Genomic DNA, 26,305 nt, shown 5'->3' with positions numbered 1-26,305 from the left:
ATGTAAGGGTTGTCTGCTCCCTAAAGGTCCATTCTCGTGTTCACTGTTATCATAGCAAACTAAAATGTTGGGGAACTAATACAAGAGACAACCCTTATCTGAGAAGCTTCTGTCTGCAGAAGACTGTAACACTGAAGTCCACAATTGGTAAAGGTGCATTGAACAAGAGCGTGCTGCATTCTCTGCCCTAAATGGGACATCCGGAGCAGTCCCTCTCTTCCAGGGCTGGGGGACCATTATGAAAGATAGGGAACAAAGTGAAAGAGCCGGAGGCAGTGGAGAACTATGGTGAAGTGTTTTCCAAACACAGCAGGGCAGCTACACATACAAATTCACATTTGTGACAGCAGGTATATGTGAGCTCAAGTCAGACAAACCCCAGATGAAGAGGGGTGGTGGGCATGGAGTCCCACCCTAGCTGAAGAGCCCTGGCAAATGATAGTTGCTAGAGAAGCGAGAGTCAATTTTCATCAGGAGTGTTTGTTGCTTTGGTAGGTCACAGATACTTCAGGGAAGGCCACATTCAAGCATGTGTGATTAGCACACAATGAACTTCATGAACTTAAAAAAAAGAAATGACACTAAGTAGGGTGGGTTGAGAAATGAGGGGTGGATCTAGGGGGAGTCTGGAAATAGAGTGAATATGATAAATTCATATTGTATGAAGTCCTTAAAGAATTAGTAAAAATGAGAAAGAAGTATGAGAGTAATAGGAACTTTATAGATTTTCAGGATAAAGTACATTAATTAGTCAGCAAATACTTACTGGAGCCTCAGGTATAGAAAGGCATCATAAACATGCGCAGTGCCCTCCCATTATCCCCTTCATCCCTGTGGTAATCTACTGCTCAGTTATAAGCTCACAGTGGTCATGTTTGATAGCCACAGTCTTCATGTAAAGTTAAGGGTGGCACTGAAAGCGTGGTGATCACTTCTACAACCTAAGAGACAGGTGATAAAGCAACAAGGCCAGGCACTGCCTGTGGGACTGACGGCTGTCTACAGAGGACGTTTTCTGCATGCCTAATAATCACGACATTTTCTAAAGGCTTCATACATATGTGTGTAATATTAATTAATTTATTGATCACCTACTGTCTCATTTCTGTGGATTCTGGCAAATGGCAGTTTACTCTTTATTTTTACGTAAGTGCCTGCTTTTTAAAAACTATCTTATTTATACTGTATTCCTGGTTAGAAGTTTGCTTTTTTAAAAAAAAAGATTTTCTTTATTATTATATGTAAGTACACTGTAGTTGTCTTAAGACACACCAGAAGAGGGTGTCATATCTCACTACGGATGGTTGTGAGCCACCGTGTGGTTGCTGGGATTTGAACTCAGGACCTTCGGAAGAGCAGTCAGTGCTCTTACCTGCTGAGCCATCTCACCAGTCCCCAGAAGTTTTCATTTTTAAAAAAGCAATAGTTAACCAAACTTAAAGGAAGGAAACCCTACTGAAAAAACTACTGAGCCAGGACCTAGTTTTTCTATTCCTGTGTTCCCTAGTTACTTACCAGCAGGACCTACACCAGGGAAGGCTTGGGAACCAAACACCTTTCCCATATGGTTCAAAATATTCCATGCATTTATTACCCCCAAACTAAAGTTCACTTTTGGAAACACTCTTACAAAACTCTACATTTAAATTCCAATTATAGTTAATTATGAGGAAAAAAAAAAACCCCAACATTTCTTAAAAGCAGAGCTAGCATCCGGTGCTTCCCAGCTCCCTTCCCAAGCTACCTGCGCCCATAGTCTTTCAAAGGTTTAAGAACCACTAATCCAAGCCTTGGCTCCAACATTATGGCAAGAATTCCAGAACTTCACTAGGGAAACAACTTGATGGACAGTTATACAGCTATTCTCACAGGAGAACTGAGCTCTCTGGACTAACACCACACTCCAGCCAAGTTGTACATGTCTTTTTTTTTTTTTTTGCATTCTTTTTAACTGAACATACATACCACAGGAAAGTATTGCTGCCTTCACAAGAGATAGAAAACCATGTCTAAAACACAACTGATACAAGAGCAGAGAACTGAAACACCCCAGCAGGCCCCAGCAGGAAGAAGGGACTATGCAAATAGTGTTGGGGTCAGAGGAAGAAAAGCTAAACAGGAAAAGAATCTGTTAGTGTTGAAGTGACACTGTGGGAACACAGTAAATGCCAATTTATCCCAAACCTTGTAATTCAGGGCATCAGCCACTCCCTAGTCACCTACATTGCTTTTAACAGCATACTTTAATTAAAAACTTAATTGCATATTTTAATTAAAAATACACAATTTTCTGGACCTGTTTCATTCAAAGGTCACTTTATTTAGGTTTTTTTTTCCTTCCCTATTTGAAATTACTACCAATGTACAAAATATCAAATTAACCCCTTAGGTCTAAAACTAAAGGCAACAGACTGCCATAATTCTTATTAAAAACCTGGCATATTAATCTTATCCAACCAATATTAAATGAGACCCTTGTCAACAAGAATTTGTGAGGAAAAGTTATACTTAATTATTTCTTTAAGTATCCATTCATTCACTGTTGCAAAGGCCTACATTTTGCTAGGCCTACGAGCATGCAGATTAGTGTTCTTCATCACAAGCCTCCAATCTGAGGAGACAATGAACAAGAATAAGGAACAAGGAGAACCATCAAATGGGGTGAGAGTGAGAAACAGAAGAAGGGGTGCTGATGCTCTTTAAACACAGCAGGGTGGACCTCATCCTGATAATAATGTCTGATATAAGACCAGTAGGAAGTGGGTCCTGGACCAGTGACTAAAATGACTTCCTATCAGCATGCCATCTACTTACACAGCTAAATTTGCCTCTCTTCCTCAGCTGGGCATCCTTTCAGTTATTAATTTTTTGACTTGGTCTATTGCTTCTCCACTCTTTCTGAATAATCACACTCTCCTCTAGGCTCTGAAGCCAAGGTGAAAGCCATCTTCCACTACTGATACATTGGCAGCCTTCCTAAAACACACAAGCTGACCACGCCCTTGCTTTCTAAGATGATCACTATCTTTCTGTTTTCTTCTACCAGGGCTGTTTCTGCTGATCCTCAGACTTGCCCTACTATGCACATTTGGGTGCCAGTGCTGGAGCACACTTCCAGAAGTGGCTTACTCACACAAACCTCTGAGACTATCTATGAAAGCACTTCTTGACACCACATGCCTGACTACTCCTCATGTTCAGTGTCCATCACTAGTAGCGATGAAGAGTTCTCCCTGTTAGCTCTCCAACGGGCCTCATACTATGCCTTATTTTGCCATATATGTGTACTAGGCAATTTGGATACATGCTGGGCTAATTTGAATATAGGCAGATCATTCCATTTTGGTACTAACCAAAGTAGGGCAAGCGGACCTCAGCTCCTGACAAAGGCCCTATCACATACTATTTAGTAAGTAAATGTTCAGTAACCAAATGAATGAGCCATCCACAAAGGGATGAAGGTAGTAAGAGCAAGTTATCTTCTGTTCAAGGAGGGCTAAAGCTGCCCTTGTGAATATGTTCCCCTGCCCCTGTCTTGTACCAGATGGATCACAGAACATGGAGATGAGATGCTCAAATGTTACAGTATTCTGTCTTCATAAAGGAGTCATTCGAGCTATTTTTTAAAATAGTTCATGTAAAATTTCTCGTATGAAAATTTTCTATAAATACCGTTAAAATGAAATCTCAATTTAAAAAAAAATAATGTTATATAGAGTAATTTGATAGATTTACATAAATCTGTTTCACAAATCTGTAAGTATGAATTATGGGATGTCAGCATATAATTTTGTTGAAAGTGCTTTTTCACTAATATAATTAAGTCTGCCGAGACTATTCATGAACGAGTCAAATAAAATGCAGAGTGAATTCTGTAAAAACCTGGTAGTTGAATCAACAATAAAAGGTGAGTACACTGATTGATGTGTATCTCTTATTTCATTTAGAGAAGTAGTAATGTTTTATGAAGTAACAGAATAAAAGCAGCATGGGTCTCTTTTAAATCCCAGAGTTACCAGAAACAGGTTGCTGATGGTCCTCTGTCAAGCAAGACTCTTGCATCCTAAAGTCTAACAGTGAAATATTTGAGGAAGGAAAAAAGGAAGAAAGATTTGCAACTGCCAAACAGCCCCTGTGTAGAGCTGAATACCTTGACTAAAAGAGGTAGGAAAGTAAAAAAACAAGATTTGGAGAATTTGATTTCTAAGGGGGGATTTTATTTTATTTTTTTAATAAAAGCCTAGTTCTCTTATTGTGCTGCCCTTCTCTCTCCCTCCTCCCCATGCACAATAAAGTTGCAAATGTGTTGTCTTTCTTCAGATGGACTCTCTGTTCCTGGGCTCCCATCATGTGTGTCTGTTCAGACAGGCTGTGCACTGCAACTCTGGCACCAGAGCAGCACAACCCAGACTTTCCCAGCTTTCTTAATATCTCACGGCATGGGTACCACAGAGCAGGAGAAAGGGAAGAGAGAACCCTGGGAGTAGAGGGACACAATGCTTCCTGGTCAAGTTTCTCTCCAAAGGTCCAGTCTCTCTCAGTCTAAATCTCCTCCAGATGCAATGATTTATTCCATTTAAATAGCCACTAACTTGGGTCATACCAAACAGCTCCTTGCTGCCCTCTAATGAATCAGACCACATGGAGAGGGAGCTGCTGACAGGATCCTGTTACTATAGTCTAGGCCAGCTCTCAACATGCAGAGCATTTTGACCAGCTTCCCAAAGGATATTACCAAGGATTAGCACCAGGACAGAGTTCACCCTAGCTATTCACACAAACACAAAACAGATAGGTGGCTCCAAAACTCACATTCTGCCCAAATGCAAATAAAGCTGGCCTGAGACTCAAAGGAACTAATACTTTAAACAGGTTTTGGAACTTCAGATATACAGAGATAATAAGGAAAGAGTTTAAATTGTAACTTTTCTGCTGAAATCAAAGTTATAGGTAGTGATTATTTGGTAAATATTACCTAAACAGTCTAATTCTATGGGGAACATCTAATGTCCTCTGCACCAGGGCATTTTCTCTGTGAGTTAATTTTAATGGCCATATCTGCCCTGATTATACAACTAGTAAAGCTCTATATTTTTCTACAGTTCCAGTCCCAGTAATTATGAATTTGCTGGCAATGCAGTGTGACCTTGTTTAAGTTGGCGAAAGTGTGGGTTCTTAATACATCACCCTTGCAGACAGCATTAAGAACTCCCACACTATTCAATTTTAGGTTATGGAGAACAGAGAGTATATTAAATCCTCTAAATGTTCAAGTGCTGTACTAGCTACTATGAATGTCTTGATTGGGAAAATTGAGCTTAATCTGAAGAGAGAAAATAGATGGATTCCTCTCATTCCAATCTTAAGAAAGTTCTCCAGTATGAAAGAGAGTAAGATGGTGGAGCATCTCGAAGGGGGTGTGGGGAAGACAAAAGCCAGCACTTGCCACCTACTAGTTCAGATAGTTGTTAAAAAAGAGCCATCAGCAGCTCTACCTTCAAATAGCAAGGCTGCTGTTGTGACGGGAGCAAAAGCCTAAAGATGGCAGGTAACCAAAAACTCAGGCTCTTAAAGTTCAGTTAGGACATTAACAACTCTAAGCTAATGCCAGATCTACTCCCGGTTAAAGGGATGGGTCTGTAATAATCTCTCCATTGAATTAACATATATGGACCTCCATACACACAGATACTTATAGTCTCTGCTTTGTCTTCTGCCGGCTTAAGAGGTAGTGGAGTTGTTCGAGTAAATATCATTTGAGATGAGGGCAGAGGAGCTATATTCCTCAAAATAGTATTGTGGCAAAGCAGGAAGCCAGTTAACAACTGTGGTAGTAAAAAGGGCATCTGCTGTTGCTTCACGACCAGCTGGTGTCAATCTTCACATGGGTGCATGCACACACTCACACAAAGAAACCAGTGAGCACTCAGTCTACTAAGAAGCAGGGCAGCTTTCTTAAAGTGGCTTTTACTCTCTGCAAAACAGCATTTTTATTTAGATACCACACACACACACACAAAAATTAAGCCCCTAAGCTCTATAATTAGTTAGTAGCCTTTTTGACATTATGTCAGCCTTGCAATTTACTAGGAAGGCTGTTTTGTCCGAAATTTCAAACAGAAACATTTGATTATACAAACTGTGGAAGGAGCATTAGATTATGCAAACCGTACCAGGTCTGTAAGATAAAAGATTCTTCTGGAGATAAATTTTCTTCTTGAACACATAATTTTAAAGAATGTATTTTATTCAAAAGCTTCAACATCCTATATTTTCCACTGCAAAAAGGCCTGTAAGTTTGAAGGGCAAAGTCCATTCCCAATAGCCCATAAATATATCTACCTACCTGCCTGGAAGCAAAGAAAACTCTACTGCCTAACACTGCTTATGGAGCAACACATTTTATATAGATTCAGCACATTTAATTCTATGTACACACATTTATAAACATTGTAAAGATAATAAGTGTGGAGATTCAGAGATGATAATTAAGTTGCTCAAAGGCACATGGGGTAGCTGGCAAACCAAATTTGATTTCAAATATCCAAGGCTGACTTTCCCAAGCTTAACTTCTCCAAGTTCACTGCCTTCAGTGGAGCTTGGGTATCGCTTAGAAGCAAGGTCCTGTGCACCCAGATATCACAGCTGTCCAACCAGAAAACTTATCTTCAAATACACCTGCATTTGATTTCTTGTCCCTTGTGTGTAATCAACTGACTGAAACTTTACGGTTCTTTCTTGATCCATCCAAAGGACCACATATAAAAGGAAGGGGTGGGGGGAGAAACTCTGAAAGAAAAGGACTAGCATCCTGCAGGTGCAGAAACCACTTAAGCCCTCAAAACAAATCCATCATTATAAAGCAGATAGATGAGAGGTATCTGCATTATAACAAGATTCATCTTAAATGAAGCTTGATTTACATACTCCTCTTCCAGAAGCTCAGAAAGCAATTCTTCTGACTAAAGCCAAATATGCTTGTTACTGCCAAAACTGTCTCCCACACAAGATACTTCTCCCCTCAGCAGATTGCTTAAAATGCTTTCATACTCTGAGTATGGTTTTCTAGCTATAGAAAAGAAGGTGGGGATCAATACCGTACAGTCTCTGCCCTAACAAGCTGAAAATGTTAAGTTCCACCATAAATAAAAGAGAAGCCAGTCCTAGAAATGAACTGGGAACATTCATGGCTGGTCACTCAAGTTTTAATTAACCAATGACTAACATGAAAAGCTGAAGTCTAGCAAGAGATGAAATTCAGGGTTTTCTTGACAAAGAAATGAAAGGAAAAAAGAAAAAGCACATGGGGAAGACAGGAAGATGAGGCATTTGTAAAGTGTTTGATCTGGACAACAGTTCAGGAGACACTCTGTCTCCAGAGACAGGAGAACTGCCTCTCCCTGAGACTCAAGCTTGTGCTACAGGAGGATTAGCGTGCAGGACACACAAGACTGACCCACTCACTGAGGAACAAGACCCGAAAATAGTCAGTCTGCAGTGGTTGCAAGGGGAATGATGATGCAAGACTAATCATTAAAGTCTCCACAAGCTTTCCAGCCCACATGAGGACCTCTCACTCATATGGATAAACAATGTCTTCCACAAGCCTCCTTTCATCCAACATTCAACATCTAGACTCAGTCCTACAGCAGTCCGCTCAAGTCCAGGCTAAGGTAGGAAGCCAAGATTTTCCCAGATATCATCTCACATTTGAAAAAGAACAAGGGGCCTGCTGACCTGTCAGTGAGTAGAGATTAGCACAGCATCTCAACTGTGCAACTATTCTCATCAAATATACCACAGAGAAAGACAGCACATCTCTCAAATGCAAAGCCAAAGATGGCTACCCTGGGTAGCATCTTTGAAGTCTCCTTTATATAAATGTACATGGATGTGAATGTTCTCCACATCCAGATGCGATGCTATTCTAATTAAGAGACAGAAAGTGGGAAGAAGTTTACCATAAGACATTATTTTGACACTGCATACATGACTCACAAATTATACTTAATCCAAGTCTACATTCATCACAAAGAGGTGATACCATGTTAAGAAAGGTTAGAGAAGAGGCAGAGTCATCACAGAAAGAATAATGGGTAATATCATACAGTGAAAAAAATTCTATGAAGCAAAAGCCTCATTCTACCTTAAAGTGACCTCTACAATATGACATGTGCCAAGCTCTACCTGAAGTAAGTGCCCACTAGCTCCTTTTTTTTTCAAAAGGAGCATAATTTATTAGTGATATTTTTAGCAAAGATAAAGAACTAAGATTCCCAAGGACTGTCACTGTCCTCGCTCAGCACAAAGATTTAGATATAAATACCAGGATTTCCCTTCCTGTGTACAACAGTTTGCTTAGTTTATATTTGATGAACAAACAGAGTTAACTTTTTCAAGAGTTTAAGAAACATATTTTTTCTTTCCTTTAAATTTAAAATAGTCACACAAAAGCAATGAATTTTATATCTAGGAGAAATTCTCCCATTGGAAACATTATGTTTGGGCAGATTGGAATCTAAATACTTGGTACAAGGAAACCTACTTAATACTGCAGACACAGCCTCTGGGACCTCAAGAAAGGTGTCTCTGAAGCAGTAGAGGGGAACAACCCCAGTGGATCCCAACTGACAAGGAAGTTGGCAGTACTCACAAAAGTGGTAAAGTCTGTGGGTCAGATGAAAGCCACGCCTATAAGTTCAGGCAGGGAAGTACCCTGATAGAAATAAATACACATTTTGTTTTTGCTAAGGGGTAGCTTATGTTACAGCAAACCAGTCAGACCACATGGCTATATGCCCATCAATTAACAGATGGCTTCTGAAGAGAAATACAAAATGGTGCAGTTCCTATGACTATCACATTCATAGCACGCATGCACATTTCCCTACAATCACCTCATTTCAAAGTTGGAAAGAGGGGATATTGTAAACCTCCAGTCTAAACTCAGCACAAATACAATAATAAAGAACCTAAAATGCAGAGGAAAATGACTTGTTAGATGACGGAATACTGTGGCTCTATCTGCACTGGTACCACAGAAAAATAACCCTGACGGAAGTGCACAGGCAGAAGCTTGCCTTGTAGTCCTATGGTGACAGTGACATCATACTCTCTTGCCAGAGATGTAGTGCACTGTACTACGGCTGGTATTTCCAGGTATATATTCCCTGCGAAACAAGAAAACTCTGAATACAAAAGTAATCTTTCTTACTACCATGCTACATCTATAACAGGATAGAAATTGAAAAGGGGCTTGTTCACGATCGCCTAGATTTTAAGTCATTTATAGTGTGGAGTATAGTGCTCCACCTGTTCTGTTCACCTGACACCAGGGAACTTGTGTGGCTTATATGTTCTATGTGCTATGTGTTTATAAAATCAGATGAAACTCTATTGACATGGTCTGATAAGCAACATAACTTCTATGCCCCACACTTTGGACCACATCATATAGCAACTCTGCCCCCGCAAAAAAAAGAAAAAGAAAAAATTCAAGACTAGACCCAAGAAAGGTGGTTTCTGGAACTAGAGACTTAAGTCTATCTGCAAAATAGCCTTATAAATTCAATACCTAGATTGGTTAACATATCTCATCTGTGAACAAAAGCTAAGCCAAGGGTGTTCGCTAACGCTTGTGCTCACAATGTGGACATCTGCCTTACCCTTGTCAAATTACTTCCCGAAACTAATGTTTAGCCCTATGTGCTAGAGTGAGGCTTGTTAAACAACTTCCTACAGGTTACAACACTACACAGTGCATTATGTGTTCAATTCTGAGCAAACTCAAAGAAATAAAGTGTTCACTCAGTGCCAACCTTTCTGCTCTTTTCTGACTCTCAACAGCCTTTTGGTGTTCAGCAACTTTCTGGTTTTGTTACTGACAAATTCTTACTTGCTACTTATAAAGAACAGGAAAGACTGTAAAATGGTCTTTTTTATTTAGAAGTGACAGAATAATTTTGTGATGCTGCCAGATCTCTGATTAGTTGAGTCCTATTCTCAAATCAATGCAAACTATGAAGTACTTATTCTAGGCTCCTTAGTTGGCAACATTATTAAGGTATTTCATTTACATTCAGACTACTTGATTTTTCTCAAACTAGACACTTCTTAGCAAGAAAAAAACCCAGAAACAAAACAAAAACAAAAAACCACACTGAAAAGAATCTGAACACAAAACCCCACTTACATTGTATTAGGGTTATCTTCATCCACACCCAAATTACATTCAACACAAGCACTCAAGCAATTGTACCATGCTAAAAACCTCCACACTTCTGACTTATTCATGTATTAAACATTTCAGATACCTTTGAAATCAGTCGAAATCAATATAAACATTATTTCAATACCCATCAATGTTTTATCTCTTATTTATTTTGAGACAGTGTCTCACTACATAGCTGAGGCTGGCCTTGAATTCTAAATTGTCCCACCTCTGCTTCTTGCCCTGAGATCATGGGTGGGAGCCACCATGCCCAGCAACATCATTCTTGGGAAGAAAGAGGTATCTTGATTCTCCAAAATATAACAAATTAAACTTATATTCGATTCAACTAACTATTCCACAATACTTAGCAACTTGAATGCTATCTCTTCCACTTATTAACCTAGAATTTCTTTACTTTCGTAGCCATTCTTTAGAATTTGTGCTGAACAGAACAACTAAAGATAATCTCAGCCATCAAAATGTACCCAACAATTATCCTAAGTTCAATGTGGAATCTTAGCATGAGAACACATTCGCTTTTCAGCCTTGACGGTTACCCCAAAACTCTTGACGTTATACCTATCAAAATTAACTTGTCCTGGCACCATTATCCAGTATTAAGAAAAGAACAGGGGAGCAGGCTGCTGAGGACTGCTTGGCTGTCAACAGTGTACCCTGTTCTGACAAAACCCAGGTCAGTCCTCCCAACTACTGGAGAGGATCCAAGGCCCTCCTGTGGCTTCTAAAGGCACTTCACCCCCATTCACATGTCAACAGGCAGACATGTAATATACAAATCATTTAAGAATTAAGTCCTTTAAACATTTTTTTTTCTTTCTTGGCTACATGGCAAGTTCAAGGCCAGCCTCAAAAATTGAAAAGAAATCACCAGGAAAAGAGAAAAAAAGGTAAAACAAGATTTTCAAAAATGAACAACTAAAAACCCCGTTCATTAAGTGACTGTGGAGCTTTTTTCAATTTTCAAAGGAATTTTGTGGGGTTTTTTTTTTCAAGTTTAGAATTTATGGCCTAATTAGGATTTTCTGCAAGATTCTCTTCACCATCTCCCAAAGTTTGGTGTCCTCTTGATCAAGCTTCCTCTGCTCCAACCTCACCAGAACAGATATCTGATTCCTTTAAGCTTATACAAATTGCAACATAACCGTGCAACATTGAATGAATTTATTTTTAAATAATTACACTTATGATTCTGCAGCAGGGACTTAGGAGGCATAAATATACGACAAATAAACTAAGACGTAAGGTTTCTGCTGAGAGAACTCAAGACAGACTAAATGGAGGCGACAACTATGGCAGACTGAGTTGAAGATGACAATTATATCATCTGTAGAGAAATGGGTACAACTGGAGGCAACTATAGGAATAAATTACACCAGTTCCAGGAAGACAAGAATTTCAGGTCTGTCTTACTTGTAGGTTCTAGATATCATATAGATACATAAGATCATGTGTTTGTGTGTGTGTGTGTGTGTGTGTGTGTGTGTGTGTGTAGGCTATACAGTACAGACGGTACTCTCTTTTTTTTGTTTTGTTTTGTTTTTTTTGGTTTTTTTGAGACAGGGTTTCTCTGTGTAGCCCTGGCTGTCCTGGCACTCACTTTGTAGACCAGGCTGGCCTCGAACTCAGAAATCCGCCTGCCTCTGCCTCCCGAGTGCTGGGACTAAAGGCGTGCGCCACCACGCCCGGCTCAGACGGTACTCTCAAGATGAGGAAATAGACTTCCTTTGAGGTTTATTCAAAAGTAAACTGACAGAAAGCATTAAACATATGCATTACACAAGTACGATTCATTACAGCACAAATCAAGAGAAATACAAATCTACTCTGGCTAATTAGCAAAGGGGAACTGACCAGAATAGATGCAAAGGTGATTGGAAGAAAGAGGAGGCAGCTATAGAGCAGCCTCAGGGTTAATGAGACATCAAAGGAGACAGATAATGTCTCCGCCTCAATCTCCTCCTGCCATGGACTCTTCAAATGCCTACATCAACATGAGCTAGGTCTGGTAGGTCTTGCCTGTAATCCCAGCACTCAGAAGGAAAGTTGCTGGAAGACTGAGCTTCAGGCCTGAGAGAGAGTGAGAGTGTGTCTTTCAAAATCAGTCAAAAGATGAAAAGATGAACCTGGATCCTGAGGCAAACTGCCTAAGTGACTCTTAGTCCTTTTACTGGCCTTGCTTTCTGTAGCTGACTCGGAGGAAATGCCCACCACTTAGTCTCCTACCACACTATACACAGAAAGAGAAGTCACATGCAGAATGGTCCAAATAAAAGAAAATGAGACAACTTTCCTTAAACTCACAAAGTTCCTTACAAATCTTTCCATCTAAACGAGAGAGAAATCCTCCTCTTACAGTTACATAAGGGACTACAACAAACCCCTCTACCAGGTGGTGTACTCGTCAAACCATTAGCAAACCACACAGACTGCTGCTGCACTCCAGCTCAGAACAGCAACAGAAGCCTGGGCCACTCTGAATGTCCCTCCCCCTAAGACTAGTTCTCTGCTTACTCCAAACCATGACACACAAGCATCACTCCATAAATCAGAAACGCAACAGTGCACATGTTCCCAAACAGATCCAAAGTTCTCACACAGGCTGAACAGCAGCAGCACCACTGTGATCAAATAAGACATAAAAGAGCCTTGGCCACAGGACCTCTTCCTCCCCACTCAAGTTTAACATCTGCAAGGCCATGGTTTCAATCCTCAGCACTGAGGCGGGTGGGGTGGAGTAAATTTAAAAGTTTAAGACTTTAACCATGAGAAATATTAGTTTTTTATTATTTTAAATTCATAAGATTAGGAGGGGGACTTTCTGTTAAGCCAGGAACACATACAATTGCTTTTCAGCCATCAGTGGCCAACTCCTGAAAACAAGAACTGTCAGTCACTGAGAGTGGAATGATGTCCCCAGTCACTGAGTGGAAGGATGTTTGTTACAGCAAGAATGCAGCTGATGCTGAATGGGAAGGCAGGAGTTCTTGGTGTGGACTTAAGATTTAAAGGGAAGACTTTTCTACTCAGTGACACAAGCTAACATGCTACAAAACAGCCACTGCCCACTTGTTCCTAATGTCATGTGTATCAGCATCTGCCCCTCAAGGCAGCTTCAAGAAGATACTGGGTTAATAATGGTTCTACTCTGCGGGTTTAGAACACATTTCTTCATGGAAGGGTACTTGGAAAAGGGAGTTAGTAAATGGGAAAACCAAACAACAGAAGGAAATTCTCACTCTTATTTGTCAGCTCCTACTGCAGACATCTGATACCTTGTGACCCCTCAACAAAAGGAGGGAGGGTTTTTTTGTTTTGTTTTGTTTTTTGTTTTTGTTTTTTTTGAAAATAGCCATTTGGCTTAAAGCCAGGAAAGAACATAAGGCTCCCTTGTACTGAAGACCAGGTCCAGATACAGTGTCTTCCAAACTCTGAGGATTAAACTCTCAACTGCAGGAAGGAAGCTAACCGTTACAGGTGACTCTGAATCTATTTTCTAAAGATGTGTTTTTATTTTGTGTGTACAGATATTTTGTCTGTGTATCATGAACTTTTCTAGTAATGCTGGAGTCCAGAGGAGGTCGTTAGTTCCTCTGCAACTGGAGTAATAGACAGTTGTAGGTACCAGGAATCTAACCAAGGCTCTCTTGAAGAACAGCCAATGCTCTTAACTGCTGACCTATCTCTCTAGCTTCATTCTGTATCGATGTTTAATACCAGGTCTAGATTTAGATGTTCCAGAACCTGAAAGTAGGGGCTATTGAATGTTACCTTTGCTTTCTGTCAAAGCTTTTGGATTCTAATACTTTATAAAGTAAATATATGGATGTATATTCATATATGTTACAGATCAGTATTGAGAATTCTGTATTTTCATCTTTTCTAACACCTACGAATGCATCCCCTCAATAAGAGCCTAGAAACACCAGTAATTTAAAGGTTTAAAACAATGGTATGAAACATTGAAATTTTAACATGTTAAATCACAATTCTTTGTGTTTGAGAAGGTAAGTGCCCAACTTGAGATCTATCCCATAGGCAAGAACCAATCCTTGACACTATTAATGATATTCTGTTATGCTATAGACAAGAGCCTAACATAATTGTTCTCTGAGAGGCTCCAACCAGCAACTGACCTGAGCTCAGGAAGCCTTGTGGAAAGGTTTGGGGAAGGATTGAGGGACCTGGAATGTATAGCTACTCCATAAGAAGACCAACAGAGTCAACTAATCTGGATCCTTGGAGGCTTCCAGAGACTGAACCACCAACCAACAAGCATACATGCACATAGTTAGCATATGTGCAGCTTGGTCTTCAACAACTGAAGCAGGGGCTGGCTGTCCCTGACTCTGCTGCCTACCTGTGGATCTTGTTCCCCTAACTGAGCTGCTTTGTATGGTGGCCTCAGTGGAAGAGGGTGCGCCTAGGACTGCAGTGACTTGATGTGCTAGGGTGGGATGGTACCCAGCCCACACCTTTCTCAGAAGAGAAGAGGCAGAGGTGGAAGAATGGAGAGAGGGACTGTGTGAGGGGTTGGAACTAGGAGAATCGGAGGAGGGGCTGGGATCCAGATGTAAAGTAAATAAATTAATTAATGGAAGAAAAAAATATAAAGCAGACTAAGAGGAACTATCACCCATTCCAGCTGTGTGATGAAGAGCTCTCATATGAGTCCCAAGGTCAGGAAGATTTCAGAGGACAGATTGTAGACTCTGGTGTTAATGATCAGCTCTTCCTTATGAGGACATTAAAACATCAACGAGGGAGGCAGTAAACCTTCCAGTGACCTTGAAGACCATACAGTAATTCTAGTTTATTGTTTACCTGCATTTATACCTCCCCTGAAGTTTTTCTTAAAAGGAAGATTTGACTTCCTAAAGGTAGAGTCCAAGGTCAAACAGGCTATGAGAGATCATGGGCAAGGTTATAAGTCCGTTATCTTACACAGAGAAACATACCATTTTAATTGAGCAGAAGACGGTGTAAATATAAAACTGGTAAGTCATACACATTCACTCCCTTCAAAATCAAAGCACTATGTTGAAAACAGAATTGCAACAAAAAGTACAATGATGAGAGAAGGACTCATTAAGAACTAAAAATAAACTCTAATTCGCAATATGCATAAGGACTTAACAGAAAAGGAAAACAAGATGTAAAACTGCATCTGCTAAGTTAACCATGCCCTCCCAGAAATCGCCCCACATCCCCACACAAACTGAAGTCTGTAGAAATCTGTGTGAGGGAACGAAGCAGTGCTTTAAATGTTTTCAATGAATGTTTCAACAGAAAAGAAAACAAAGAGACAGCGGTTTTTTTCTTCTTTAGAAGAAAGAAGAAGTCCTGTGATCTGCTAACACTGCAGAAATGCTGGGCTTCCTTACATCCAAGCCACTGTTCTCTGTACTTCTCTATCTGGATGCCTTAGTGCATGAAATCAGAACGTTAGCAGGAGGATTTGTGATTTACATTAAAGGGATAGTCAGCTGAAGGGACAGGGCATCAATAAAAGTGCAAGCAAGTCACATGGTGACACTTTGCTAATCAACACCTTACAGCTAAATGAAACAACATGCTTAGTTTTTAGGTCAGTAATAGCCCACTGGGAGTCAAGCTTTAAGTCAGACCATCACACACACACACACGCACACGCACACGCACACACACACACACACACAGATACACACACACACTCTCTCTCTCTCTCTCACACACACACACACACTCTCTCTCTCTCACACACACACTCTCTCTCTCTCTCTCTCTCTCTCTCTCTCTCTCTCTCTCTCACACACACACACACACACACACCCACACACACACCCCACATAGAACACTTCCCATACAGCAGAGCTCTAGCTCACCAAAGCTGGTATAAAAGCATCAATGACCTTCCTAGGCTCCTTTAACTTACTATTCCTTCTTTGTCTAATCTCCCAGTGATGATGCTCACATATAGGCTAAAAAATAAGCTTTGTATTCTTCCCAGACCATGGAAATTAAGAATTATAGATAGTAAGTGTATTAGGGGATGTTTTCCCAAAACCAAATTGAAGTTCAGAGTCAAACAATTCCAATAAGGTTAGAAAACAAGCCAAATGGCCAGGATAGACTTCAACCCAAAGATTAAAAAAAAAAAAAGGAGTGATGAGTGTGTGCATGCATGTCTGAGCATGTGTGTTTGGGTGCCCAGAGCATGCATGGAAGCCAGGAGATGTCTGGTATTCTCTTGCATCACATTCTCCCTGAGTCCCTTGAGAGAGGGTCTCTCCCTGAGTGGAAATTGCTGCTTTTTAGCTAGGCGGAGTGGCCAGTAAACCCCCAAGATCCTAAAGTGTCTTATGTAACACTACCACTCTAGAGTTATAGTGTCAACAGCCATACTCAGGTTTCTGACATAAGCGTTGAGCAGTCTAACTGAACACAGGTTCACGTTTGCTCACTCATGCCCTTACCAATTAAACCATTACCCGAGCCTATAAAAATGGAGTATAACTTTCAAAACTAGTGTTTAATACAAGTGTTTAGAAAGTTCTGGTAAATCTACATTGCACCCATTTAACATGAGAATAAAGAATACAGCTCAAACAAAATCACCTTGCAAAATCTTTCCTTTGAGGATATATAAAGTAAAAAGTAGGAATATTTATTTGAAATTATAGTTATGGTCAGCCCTCAAATGACACAGAGATGTAGGTGGCACTCTGCTAAGAGATCGGTGTGCACTGACAGCCCCAGTATATCTTTTTTAGCTGAATATCTGTTTCTTCACAATACTTTTAAGGGCTACTGGTGCTATTCTAACTCTCAAAGCCCTCAAAAGGGACCTAATTACAGAGCCAGGTATGGTGGTGTGCATCTGTAGCCCCAAGACTCACAAGCTGGGAGCAGGAGAGTTAGTTGAGGCTGGCTTTGGCTATCCAGTGAGTTCAAAACAAGGATGGGCTAATAAACCTTGCCTCAAAACTTAATAAAAGAAAAAAATGTGTGCATTGTTTATGTCCAATTAAGAGGGGCCCTAACAATGTCAAAATTTAACATTCTAAAACTTAAAAAAGAAGAAAAGGTAAGGAGTTAAAAAAAAAAATTAAGTCACTGTATACAGAACTAACAAGTCAAATGGCATTCACAAATAAAATGCCAGGAAGTATTTGTTCAAGTTGACCTTTTCATGGAAGGGTTTCCACAACAGAATGTGGCAGCGGCAGTGTGCTCAGGTGAAAGTCAATTAGCAGAAACAGAGCCCTGATGAAGCTGGCAAGTTCTGAAGCACACTTCTAACCTCAGTGGCCAAGCACTCTGCTCAGGAGCATTCAAGGGAAATGATCTGGTGAGAATTTTAAAATATCCTAGGAAATTCAGATTTCTGACAAAGTCTAAGAAAATAAATTGTAGTGTTATGATAGTCAAGCCAATAAGGTAATGAATGAGAAAACATCAAAGGCAGGCTGATTCTGTACTCCAGTATAGAGATGAGTAGGTGTGCTTTAAGAATGTCCCTTACACACTCATGTGTTTCAACACTTTAGACCCCAGCTGATGGCCCTGGGGAGTTTACCAAATGTTAGCATGTGGAGCTCTGCATACTTTGAAAATGTATAAGCTCATCCCATTCCCACTTGGTTCTCAGCTTCCTGCTTTCAGGTGAGAGGTGATCAGCCAGCTTCCTTGTCCACCTACCTGTGGCAATCCCATCCTTCTCCACTATTATGGCCTCTCCTCTGGAACTATCAGCCAAAATAAAGTCTTCCTTCTGTAAGTTGCTTTTGATCATGGTATTTATCTTACTAATAGAAAAGTAACTAATACAGTAGATAATTCAGCCTCATATCTGAACAGAAATCGCACAATATCACCCTAAAATAATCTGCTTTTACATAGGGACTACTTAAGCTAAAGATAGACAAGAATCAAACAAAGGCAAGCAGGGATCCCTGCCGGGCTCCTGTTCTACCCAAAGAGCAAGGCAGATGCCCTCCAGGGTCTTTGTGCTCCTCATCCCACATCAGGGAAAGGGACGACCTCGGTCATTACAGACCTGAAACAAGGTCATACAAACAAACCTTGCTAAAACAACCTTCCTTCTATTTTGTTTCCCCCTATAGATTTTCTAAATGCTGTCCTGTAATTTACCATCCTTCAAAAACCAAACTTTTCCTTTTAAAAAATATTCTGTTCACCCCCTTATTTAACTACTTCTTTAATTTCCTGTATTCATACAGTAAATCTAACAGATTAGAAGATTTTCCTCTCTGAGAGTGGTAGTGTATCTAACTTCTTAAATATGTACATATGTATATATATGTATAAATTTCAGTAATTTTGTATTGGCATTAATCAACACTGACACCAAAACTATTCTATAAAAATAGCGACTTTAGGGAATGAAGAGATGTCTCAACAGTTAACACTGCTTACTGTTCTTGCAAAGAAACCAGAGATTCAGTTCTTAGAACCCACATCAGGTGACCCATAAAGGCCTATAACTCCAGCCCCAGGGAGTCCAATGTCCTCTAGATTTTGCAAGTTCCTACATGCACATAGTTGCATATAAATTCATGTAGGCATAGATATACACATGAGTTTGAAAACAGTATTTTAAAACTACCTAGTATAGGGCTGGAGAGATTTTTCAGTGGGCAAGAGTACTTCTTCAATATTTAGATTTGAGCTCAAATTTTCTAGCATCCATGTTAAAAGCCTGGAACGGCCAAACCAGTTTAAGCATCAGAGATAGGCAGATCCCGAGAGCATCCTGCTTAGCCCACCAAGGCTGATAGACAAGCTTGTAGTTTAATGAGACCCAATCTCAAGGCAACAATGTGGAGAATGATCTGGTTGTCCTGCTCTGAGCTTCATACAGATTCAAGAGCACACACATACCCATACACTCACATGCAAATGCCACATACCCCCAACACACACACACACACATACACACAGTTTGAGTAACAACAACAACAAGAGTCTGGAATAAATTCAAATGCCTTCTCCAAACTTTTGTAACAAGTTTTTATAATGTTAATCTTGTAATTTGGCATGACCTTTGGAAAGGAAAAAGGTACATGAAAAATAATATTTACTAATGATATACTGATAAAATTCACAAGTTCCTCTGGTTTGAGATGTTTCAAATTTTTATTGTAGTTACAAAAATCTGATGCTAATTTTATTTTATATTAATTTAGCTCTACAATCTAGAAATAAATTATTCAGACTACATAGGTATCTACAAAGTGCTTATCCTGGGCTTCAGACCTGGAAACACATGCAGCCTTGCCGCTAACCTTATGATTAAACAACACAGAGGCTCAGAATGGGAGTTTTTGAAGTTCCTGCCCACCCACACCCTGCTGTTGTTAACTACTTGTCTCAGAATTTCTGATCATCTGACACTCTATCCACTCCAAATCATAACTGACATACAGCACTGTATTTTCAAATTAACATTCATCAAAACAGCCCGTGTCCGCCATGACTGAAAGTAAACAAATGCTATTAAATTCGAAGGTATGTATTAGACTAATAAAATAAAATACCATTACCTATTTCAATCCTGAGGCATTAAGATTACATTTCCTTAAAAAAGGAGGGAGAATCGTATAAAATGTTTGAAACTCACGGTGTTCTGGTAGAGTAAACAAGGATAAAACCAGCTCTAAAGTTTGGCTCCCCCTCCCCCCTAAAGGGAGGAGACCACTTCTGGTTACCATTCGATGATAACACCTAACAAGGGCCTACCATTACACCTAACAAGGGCGATCAACACCTGCAAAGTCTCTGCATCCCTGGAGGTTTTGTTTGTTTGCTTTGCATCCGGTCTTTCTTTTTTGTCTATTGGAAAACTTTTAACTGGATGCAAATAAAGTCAGCACAAAAGGCGCCCTCATAGAATGATAATGAGTAAGAGAGAGACACCACGCCAAGATAAAACAAGCAGCCCCTATTAGCAGAGGCCCAAACTGTAACTCTAGGAGTCCTTCCTTTTCCAAGAAAAGGAAACGTGATTATGACAGAACTATTCTGTTTTGGGAAGTAAATTGTTTAAGGGATACCCATGGGGGCAGGTAGTCGGTAAAGACCGAGCCCCAAGATTCTAAATTGTAACACCTCTAGTTCTAGTTGCTAAGAATGAACTCATCAGAGACCAGTGGTCATGAAGGGACTCTTTAAGCTTAAGCTAGTCACGAATGAGGCACCTCAACTTCAGCACCTTACTCAGGCACTCCGATACCAAATGAGTAGAAGACATAGGAACCCCTCCCGTCTTCCTGAAGAACTAAAGAAAATTCCATAGGTTACTCACAGGCTCCTATAGTATTCTGAGACTCCCTCAGGATTCCTATCAGGAAGTCTGAAGGAGACCAAGTGCCTTGTTCTTGCTAGAATGTACTGGCTTTACTGTAGATGCCTGGGCACCTACACAGTTCAAGAGACTCCCATTATTCTTCAACTGCTGAGCCTTCACAATCAGCTGTGGAGGTCTTTGACTTCAGACTTCCAAAGCATCCAGAATCTAAGGCTGGTTGGTTGGTTTTGTTCTAACTCTTTCTTAGGCAAATCTGTTGCCAGATGTGAGAATCACTGACCTAAATCACTCAAGTACACAGCCAAAGATCGAACTGTGAGAGAAATGTAGGTGTTCTTATCTATATGGTATAACCTTCAGTCTTGACCTCAAAACTCATGCATTTCCTTTCCAAATACAACACCCTCTCCACAAAAATGGCCCATTGATAGCTCTGTAAAAGTTCTATTCTACCTAATTATTTATTAGTTTGTTCTGCTGTTAACTTCAAAGCAAGCTCTTACCACCAAGAATGGGCAAGAGAAAATGCCCAGGCAAATAATGAAAGATTAGAATCTTAGCCACTGTTCTAGTCCTAGGCTTCTTAACTTACACTTCCTAGTACCATGTTCATCATACAAGCACAACCATCAACTCTGACCGAACCACAGTGGCAAGAACTTCAGACTGGACTGTTTGGTAAGTGCTTAAATAATTGTTGTGGGCCTTTGTAGCTTTTAAAGCATTTGCGTGCCATACATACACTTCTAATCCCCAGCTCTTGGAAAGCTGAACCAGAATAAAGGCCAGTTTCAGAACAGCCTGGACTATATAGCAAAAGACTATCTCAAAGGAAATGAATGGGAAAACCACACAGTGTGACTATGATACACACACTGTGACTATGCCAGTCACTGTGGGATTTCCTGGAATTGCTACTGGCTCTTCGGATAGTTTTCCTTATATTCTCAGTGACTATTTTATAAAAACTTCAAGTTGAAATTAAAAATTGAAATATAAAGAATGATATCTGTCTCCAAGTATTTACGCTACCCCAAACTAAACTATTTTGGGTCTACTGTTTTTATTTTATTATTATTTGGGGGAAGGAGTTTGAGACAGGGATTCTCTATGTAGACCTGACTGTCTTAGAACTTTCTCTTTGCAGAACAGGCTAGTGTCTAAACTCAGAAGATCTGACTGCCTCTACTTCATGAGTGCTGGAATTAAAGGATTGAGCCACCACGCCCAACTCCAATCGTCAGGTTTTATTAGTTAAGGGTTTCAAGTTTCATACAATGCATTTGCCTAATATTCACCCCACTAACAACTCCTAGATTCACCCCCCTAAGTTCTCTATCCACCCAATCCCTCTATCCAAGAATTTTCTTTGAAACCCTCAAGACCAGTATGTATGACCCAAAATATTCTTGAATGTGTGGTCTTCCACTGGAGAACAGTCAACTTACCAGGGGCTACACTCTTAAAAGAAAACTGACCCTTATTTTCTCATCAGCTAACAACTGCAAATCGCTCCATGGTTAGGGGCGGGACTGTGCGCCCACCTCCCTTTGCCATGCTGAACTTGATCTAACTTGGGCTTGCACTGGTTTTAGGCACTGCTGTGAGATAATATACTTTCCTGGTATCTTAATAGAAATTACATAATCAGGAACTCTAACTGCAAGGAGAGTGAAGCAAAGGAACATCAAGAATCAATTCGGTTTCAGCATCTGTGTCTGAGGGTAAGCCATGTTTCCATTACCACTGCTTACTGCACGGAAGCCAAAGAGCCCATAGATTGGAAGACTGAGAACTCAAATTTACCCCATTATGCCTCATAACAGCCCTGTAAAGGGTTTATGAAAAAATAAGATCATTCCAGTTGATATCTACCCACGGATAAGATACGGAAAATCCCCTAAGATGATTTCTGTGGCAAATGTCTAATGTGAAAGATGGATAAGCTTTTTAATGTTTTCACTTAACCACTCCCAGTTTCATAAAAATGAAATGTGATTTTTTTTTTTTTTTACAGACTAGTCAAGCATCTTCATCCTCTATTGGTAGGGTTGCCACTGAGCAATTGAACAAGAAACCACAGAAACTGATGTTACAGCCTGCATGCCATTTATCACACTTCATTACTTATTTCAAATAGCCTAAAAAAAATACATGTGCAAAAATTTGTACTAAAAAATTAAAGATAAAATCCAGTATAGGGGACAGAATTGTTTTCTACCTTGCCCAACTTTTCAAAACCTCTCTATTAAATTCATATACTGGTAGTCCTCTGTAAAGGAAACCTAAAAGCAGCCAGGAATACAGCTCAGTGATAGCACCTCGCCTATAGCATGAATGAAGAGTTTGGTTCAATCACCATTCTTTACCCCTTGAAACACACACACAAAGATGAAAGGGAACTTGATACATTTGAGTGTGAGTTCTCAACAACTGAAGAATTCTCCTGATAAGATAATGAACACAGAAGCAATACAATTAGCTAGAGACAGGATGATTCACTATGTCTTGGAGACAATGGGTTTCTTTTGGATCTGATATGAATGGATAACCTGTCTGTGGTCTTCAGTCTGTAGCTTCAGGGAACAAAACAATGAAGCTCAGGCATAGACATTGGCTCCAGGCACTTAGAGATCTTCAAAAAATGAGACTCTGAGCTTCGATTACAGAGCTGCTCAAAGTATCACCTAGATAGAAGTCCTAAATGTCCCCAGTATGATCTCTGCTCTTACTGTCAACTAACTAGAGCTGAAGCCAGTAACTAACTTAGTCATGGTCACATGACCAGTTACCCAAATGCCTGGCCCGACCCTTCATACCACTTTTAAGGAAATTTGAGTCACTTCAAAACTTAGTGTGATTTGCTTGTTCATAGACTGTGTTAAGTAGTTGTATGAACCACCAAAGTTCATATGAAAGACCCATGGGGTCTATCTACACTTAATGTCATATGGTTTTAGTATTTTAAAACAATTCCAGTAGGAACCCTTAACTCCTATTCCAAGAACATGCTCCTTAAATAGGTTTGGGCTTTATAAAGAACTTACTCAGATTTTTTAAAAGGTATACTAAAATTATTTTTTAACTACCTATTACTCAAATTCAGCAAATGGGGAGCTACTTAGGCCCAACTTTCCATCTTTTCCTCTTTATCTCTGTAGTAAAAAGGATGCTCATATGCTGCATCCTCTTTCCTTGTTAAGAAACAGAGCACAAACTGCCATTATTCTCTAATTCTATCAATGCAATTATTTATAACTGAAAACATATTAGCCAGTATTTTTTCATACATACTATAAGCAAAAGGACCAAAGTGACTTAGTGGGAGAATTTTATTTTAAGGTCCTCCCTCCCCTTTGTAAAGCAAAATATTCTTATCGTTCACTGTTGAAATGTTCAGTCATGCAAGCTCAGAAGTACTGATGAAACAAAGGTTAAACTGTCACACACACATCTCAGAATAAATTCAGTGTTCAGTTAAAATACATCTAGGCATGGTAGCTCACACTTGCAGTCTCAGCATTCAGTACACTAATATGGGACTGTTATGAATTCAAAAGCAGCCTGACTACATGGTGAGCTGCAGGCCAACCTGCAGTACAGAGTGAGATCTGGTCTTTAGACAACAGTAAAATAATAATAATAATAATAATAATAATAATAATAATAATAATAATAATAATAAAAACCAGATACAGCCTCCCAAAGCATTTTCTCATATTCTGACCCATGGTCCTTTAAATGTCATACATCTACATAAAGTTGCATACCTGTTATTTTGTCTCTTACAAGCTTACAGGACTCTATCTCGCCAATGCTCCCAAAAAGACTCTTTAGTTCTTCCTGTGTCATGTTCTGAGGAAGGTAGTTGACTATTAGGTTGGTCTTGCTGTCCTCTGTGTTCCCGGAGTCAACTGGTGAGGAGCAGTTGTTGTTTACAGTGGTTGGACCATTGGCTGTGTTATTGCAAGTTGGCCCATTAGACAGTTGTGTTTCCATGGCAGCAATTACCTGCTAAAAACAGAGAAAATAAGAAATGTCAGAATTCATATTTCACAACCTATTAGAGATTCCACCCAAGAGTGAAAACACTTGTCACTGAACACAAGTCATCCTGCTGAGGTTATAATAAAGCTTCAACAAAAAGTGCAGCACCTACGCTAATTGTGGTTCATAGTAAGCTATTCAACATAAGGCTACAATTATATTTCTACGTACATACTCCATACATGCACATAAGCACAATTTAAATGTTGCAACATTTTCTAGAATCATATCCTTATAGTCATATACCCTCACTTACCTGTAGTATCCACAGAGGAAGTGATTTAATACCAAAGGGCACAGAACTGTGTCCTGACTAAAAATTATTCTAGAAAATAAAAATGCTTAACATGCTGCCAAAACAAACAAGCAAACAAACAAAAAGTGATATCGTAATTCTGAAGAAGAGTCTTCAGTTCCTAAGAGTCAATTATCTAAGACTGACAGGCATCCGTTAACAAAACCAAGGAGCAAAGGAGCAAAAGTACTTTCAAAATTAAAAATTTGTCAACATGTACTGTTTTGGTTACATACTGAAATGTTTTTGATTAACATTATTTTTTACCGCTATCATTGGTAAGAAATTAAAAAAAAATAGATGTTATATGTTCAGAAGTGAAAGGGTAGGTTAATTTGGGAGTAAAACTATGAATATTTTGTCTACATTTGTAGACTCTGTTTAACCATTTTGTCAACTTGGCAGCTGATGACCACCAACAAATATTTGATCCACAGCACCAAAACAGCATCCACAAACAATTCAGGGTAATATTTTTGCCTTGACTCTAATTTTAAGAACACAAGACCAAAAATGCATATCCAAGTTCATGAAAACAACAATATAGACACAACTTCTCCAAACAGGCCAGCCCAAGGCTATAGAAAACACAAGTAGTAAGGTGTCCATAAGCCAAACAAAAAGATAAACAGCAGAGCAGGGGAAAATCGCCTCAAACAGTTCCAACTACTCTGAAAATCAGTTATTATACAATTTTGGATGTAGTTTCCTAAAAGTAATTTGATGGGCTTTGAACAAAAGAGTTATGAACCACAGCCCCACACTCTTCAAAAGTGTTTTCCAATAATCGTTCCAACTTTGGGCAGCCAAGACTATGGGGGAATCCAAAAATCAAAGCATCAGTGAAAAGATTACACTCTGTCACATCCAATATACCTCTCAGCTCCCCAAAGAACTGCTCCGCCCTGACAACTCAGACTGATGGCCTGCTAGCTTTAGGAGGCTTTAATGTAGGAAAGGCAAAGAATTTGATAAAAGGAAAAAAAGCAAAGTAGAGGGGGAAAGGGGCTGATTATAGGTGAATGGGGAAAATGTCTTTTAAAAAGCAAATTGCCTAAGAAAAAATAAAAGTGTACATCTATGGATACAAAATCTCAATTGCCAAGATTAGTTTACATAAGAAAGCAGCACCAGACAGACTGGCCAACTGGCCAGATCCAGACTGGCGAGGGACAAGAATCAGTATAATCAAGATAAAAATGGACTCCAGCCAGAGTAGTTAGGAAATAACCAACCTCTAACCTTTCAATAGCATCATTTCTTCTCCAAAGAAATGAACTCCCCCCACCACCCCAAGATTTAAACTACTTTTCTTGGGTAAGTATTCTCAGTGAATACTTAAAGAATAATTAATAAATCTTAGGACTTCTGTATGAGAAAAATAATCAAAATATATTATAATTGACATTATTTGAAAATCTGG

General features: G+C 39.6%; 1 protein-coding gene across 13 annotated transcripts in view; it reads right to left on the bottom strand.

The window, feature by feature from the left end:
- Elavl2 (ELAV like RNA binding protein 2) overlaps positions 1–26,305 on the bottom strand; it is a 125,920-nt gene that overhangs the window by 33,817 nt on the left and 65,798 nt on the right. For 12 of the 13 annotated variants that reach the window (XM_085839188.1, XM_085839189.1, XM_085839190.1 and 9 more), the window contains one exon: positions 24,311–24,554. In XM_085839188.1, coding sequence (XP_085695314.1) covers positions 24,311–24,554 — 244 coding nt within the window. The remainder of the gene's footprint in view (positions 1–24,310; positions 24,555–26,305) is intronic. The other variant, XM_029476753.2, reaches the window with a different exon arrangement.

This window comes from Mus caroli, unplaced genomic scaffold (genome assembly GCF_978045245.1).
Source record: "Mus caroli unplaced genomic scaffold, Mus_caroli_1 scaffold_6, whole genome shotgun sequence".
Lineage (NCBI taxonomy): Eukaryota > Metazoa > Chordata > Mammalia > Rodentia > Muridae > Mus > Mus caroli.
Note: the sequence above shows the minus strand (reverse complement) of the source record. Positions and strands in the feature narration are given on the sequence as shown.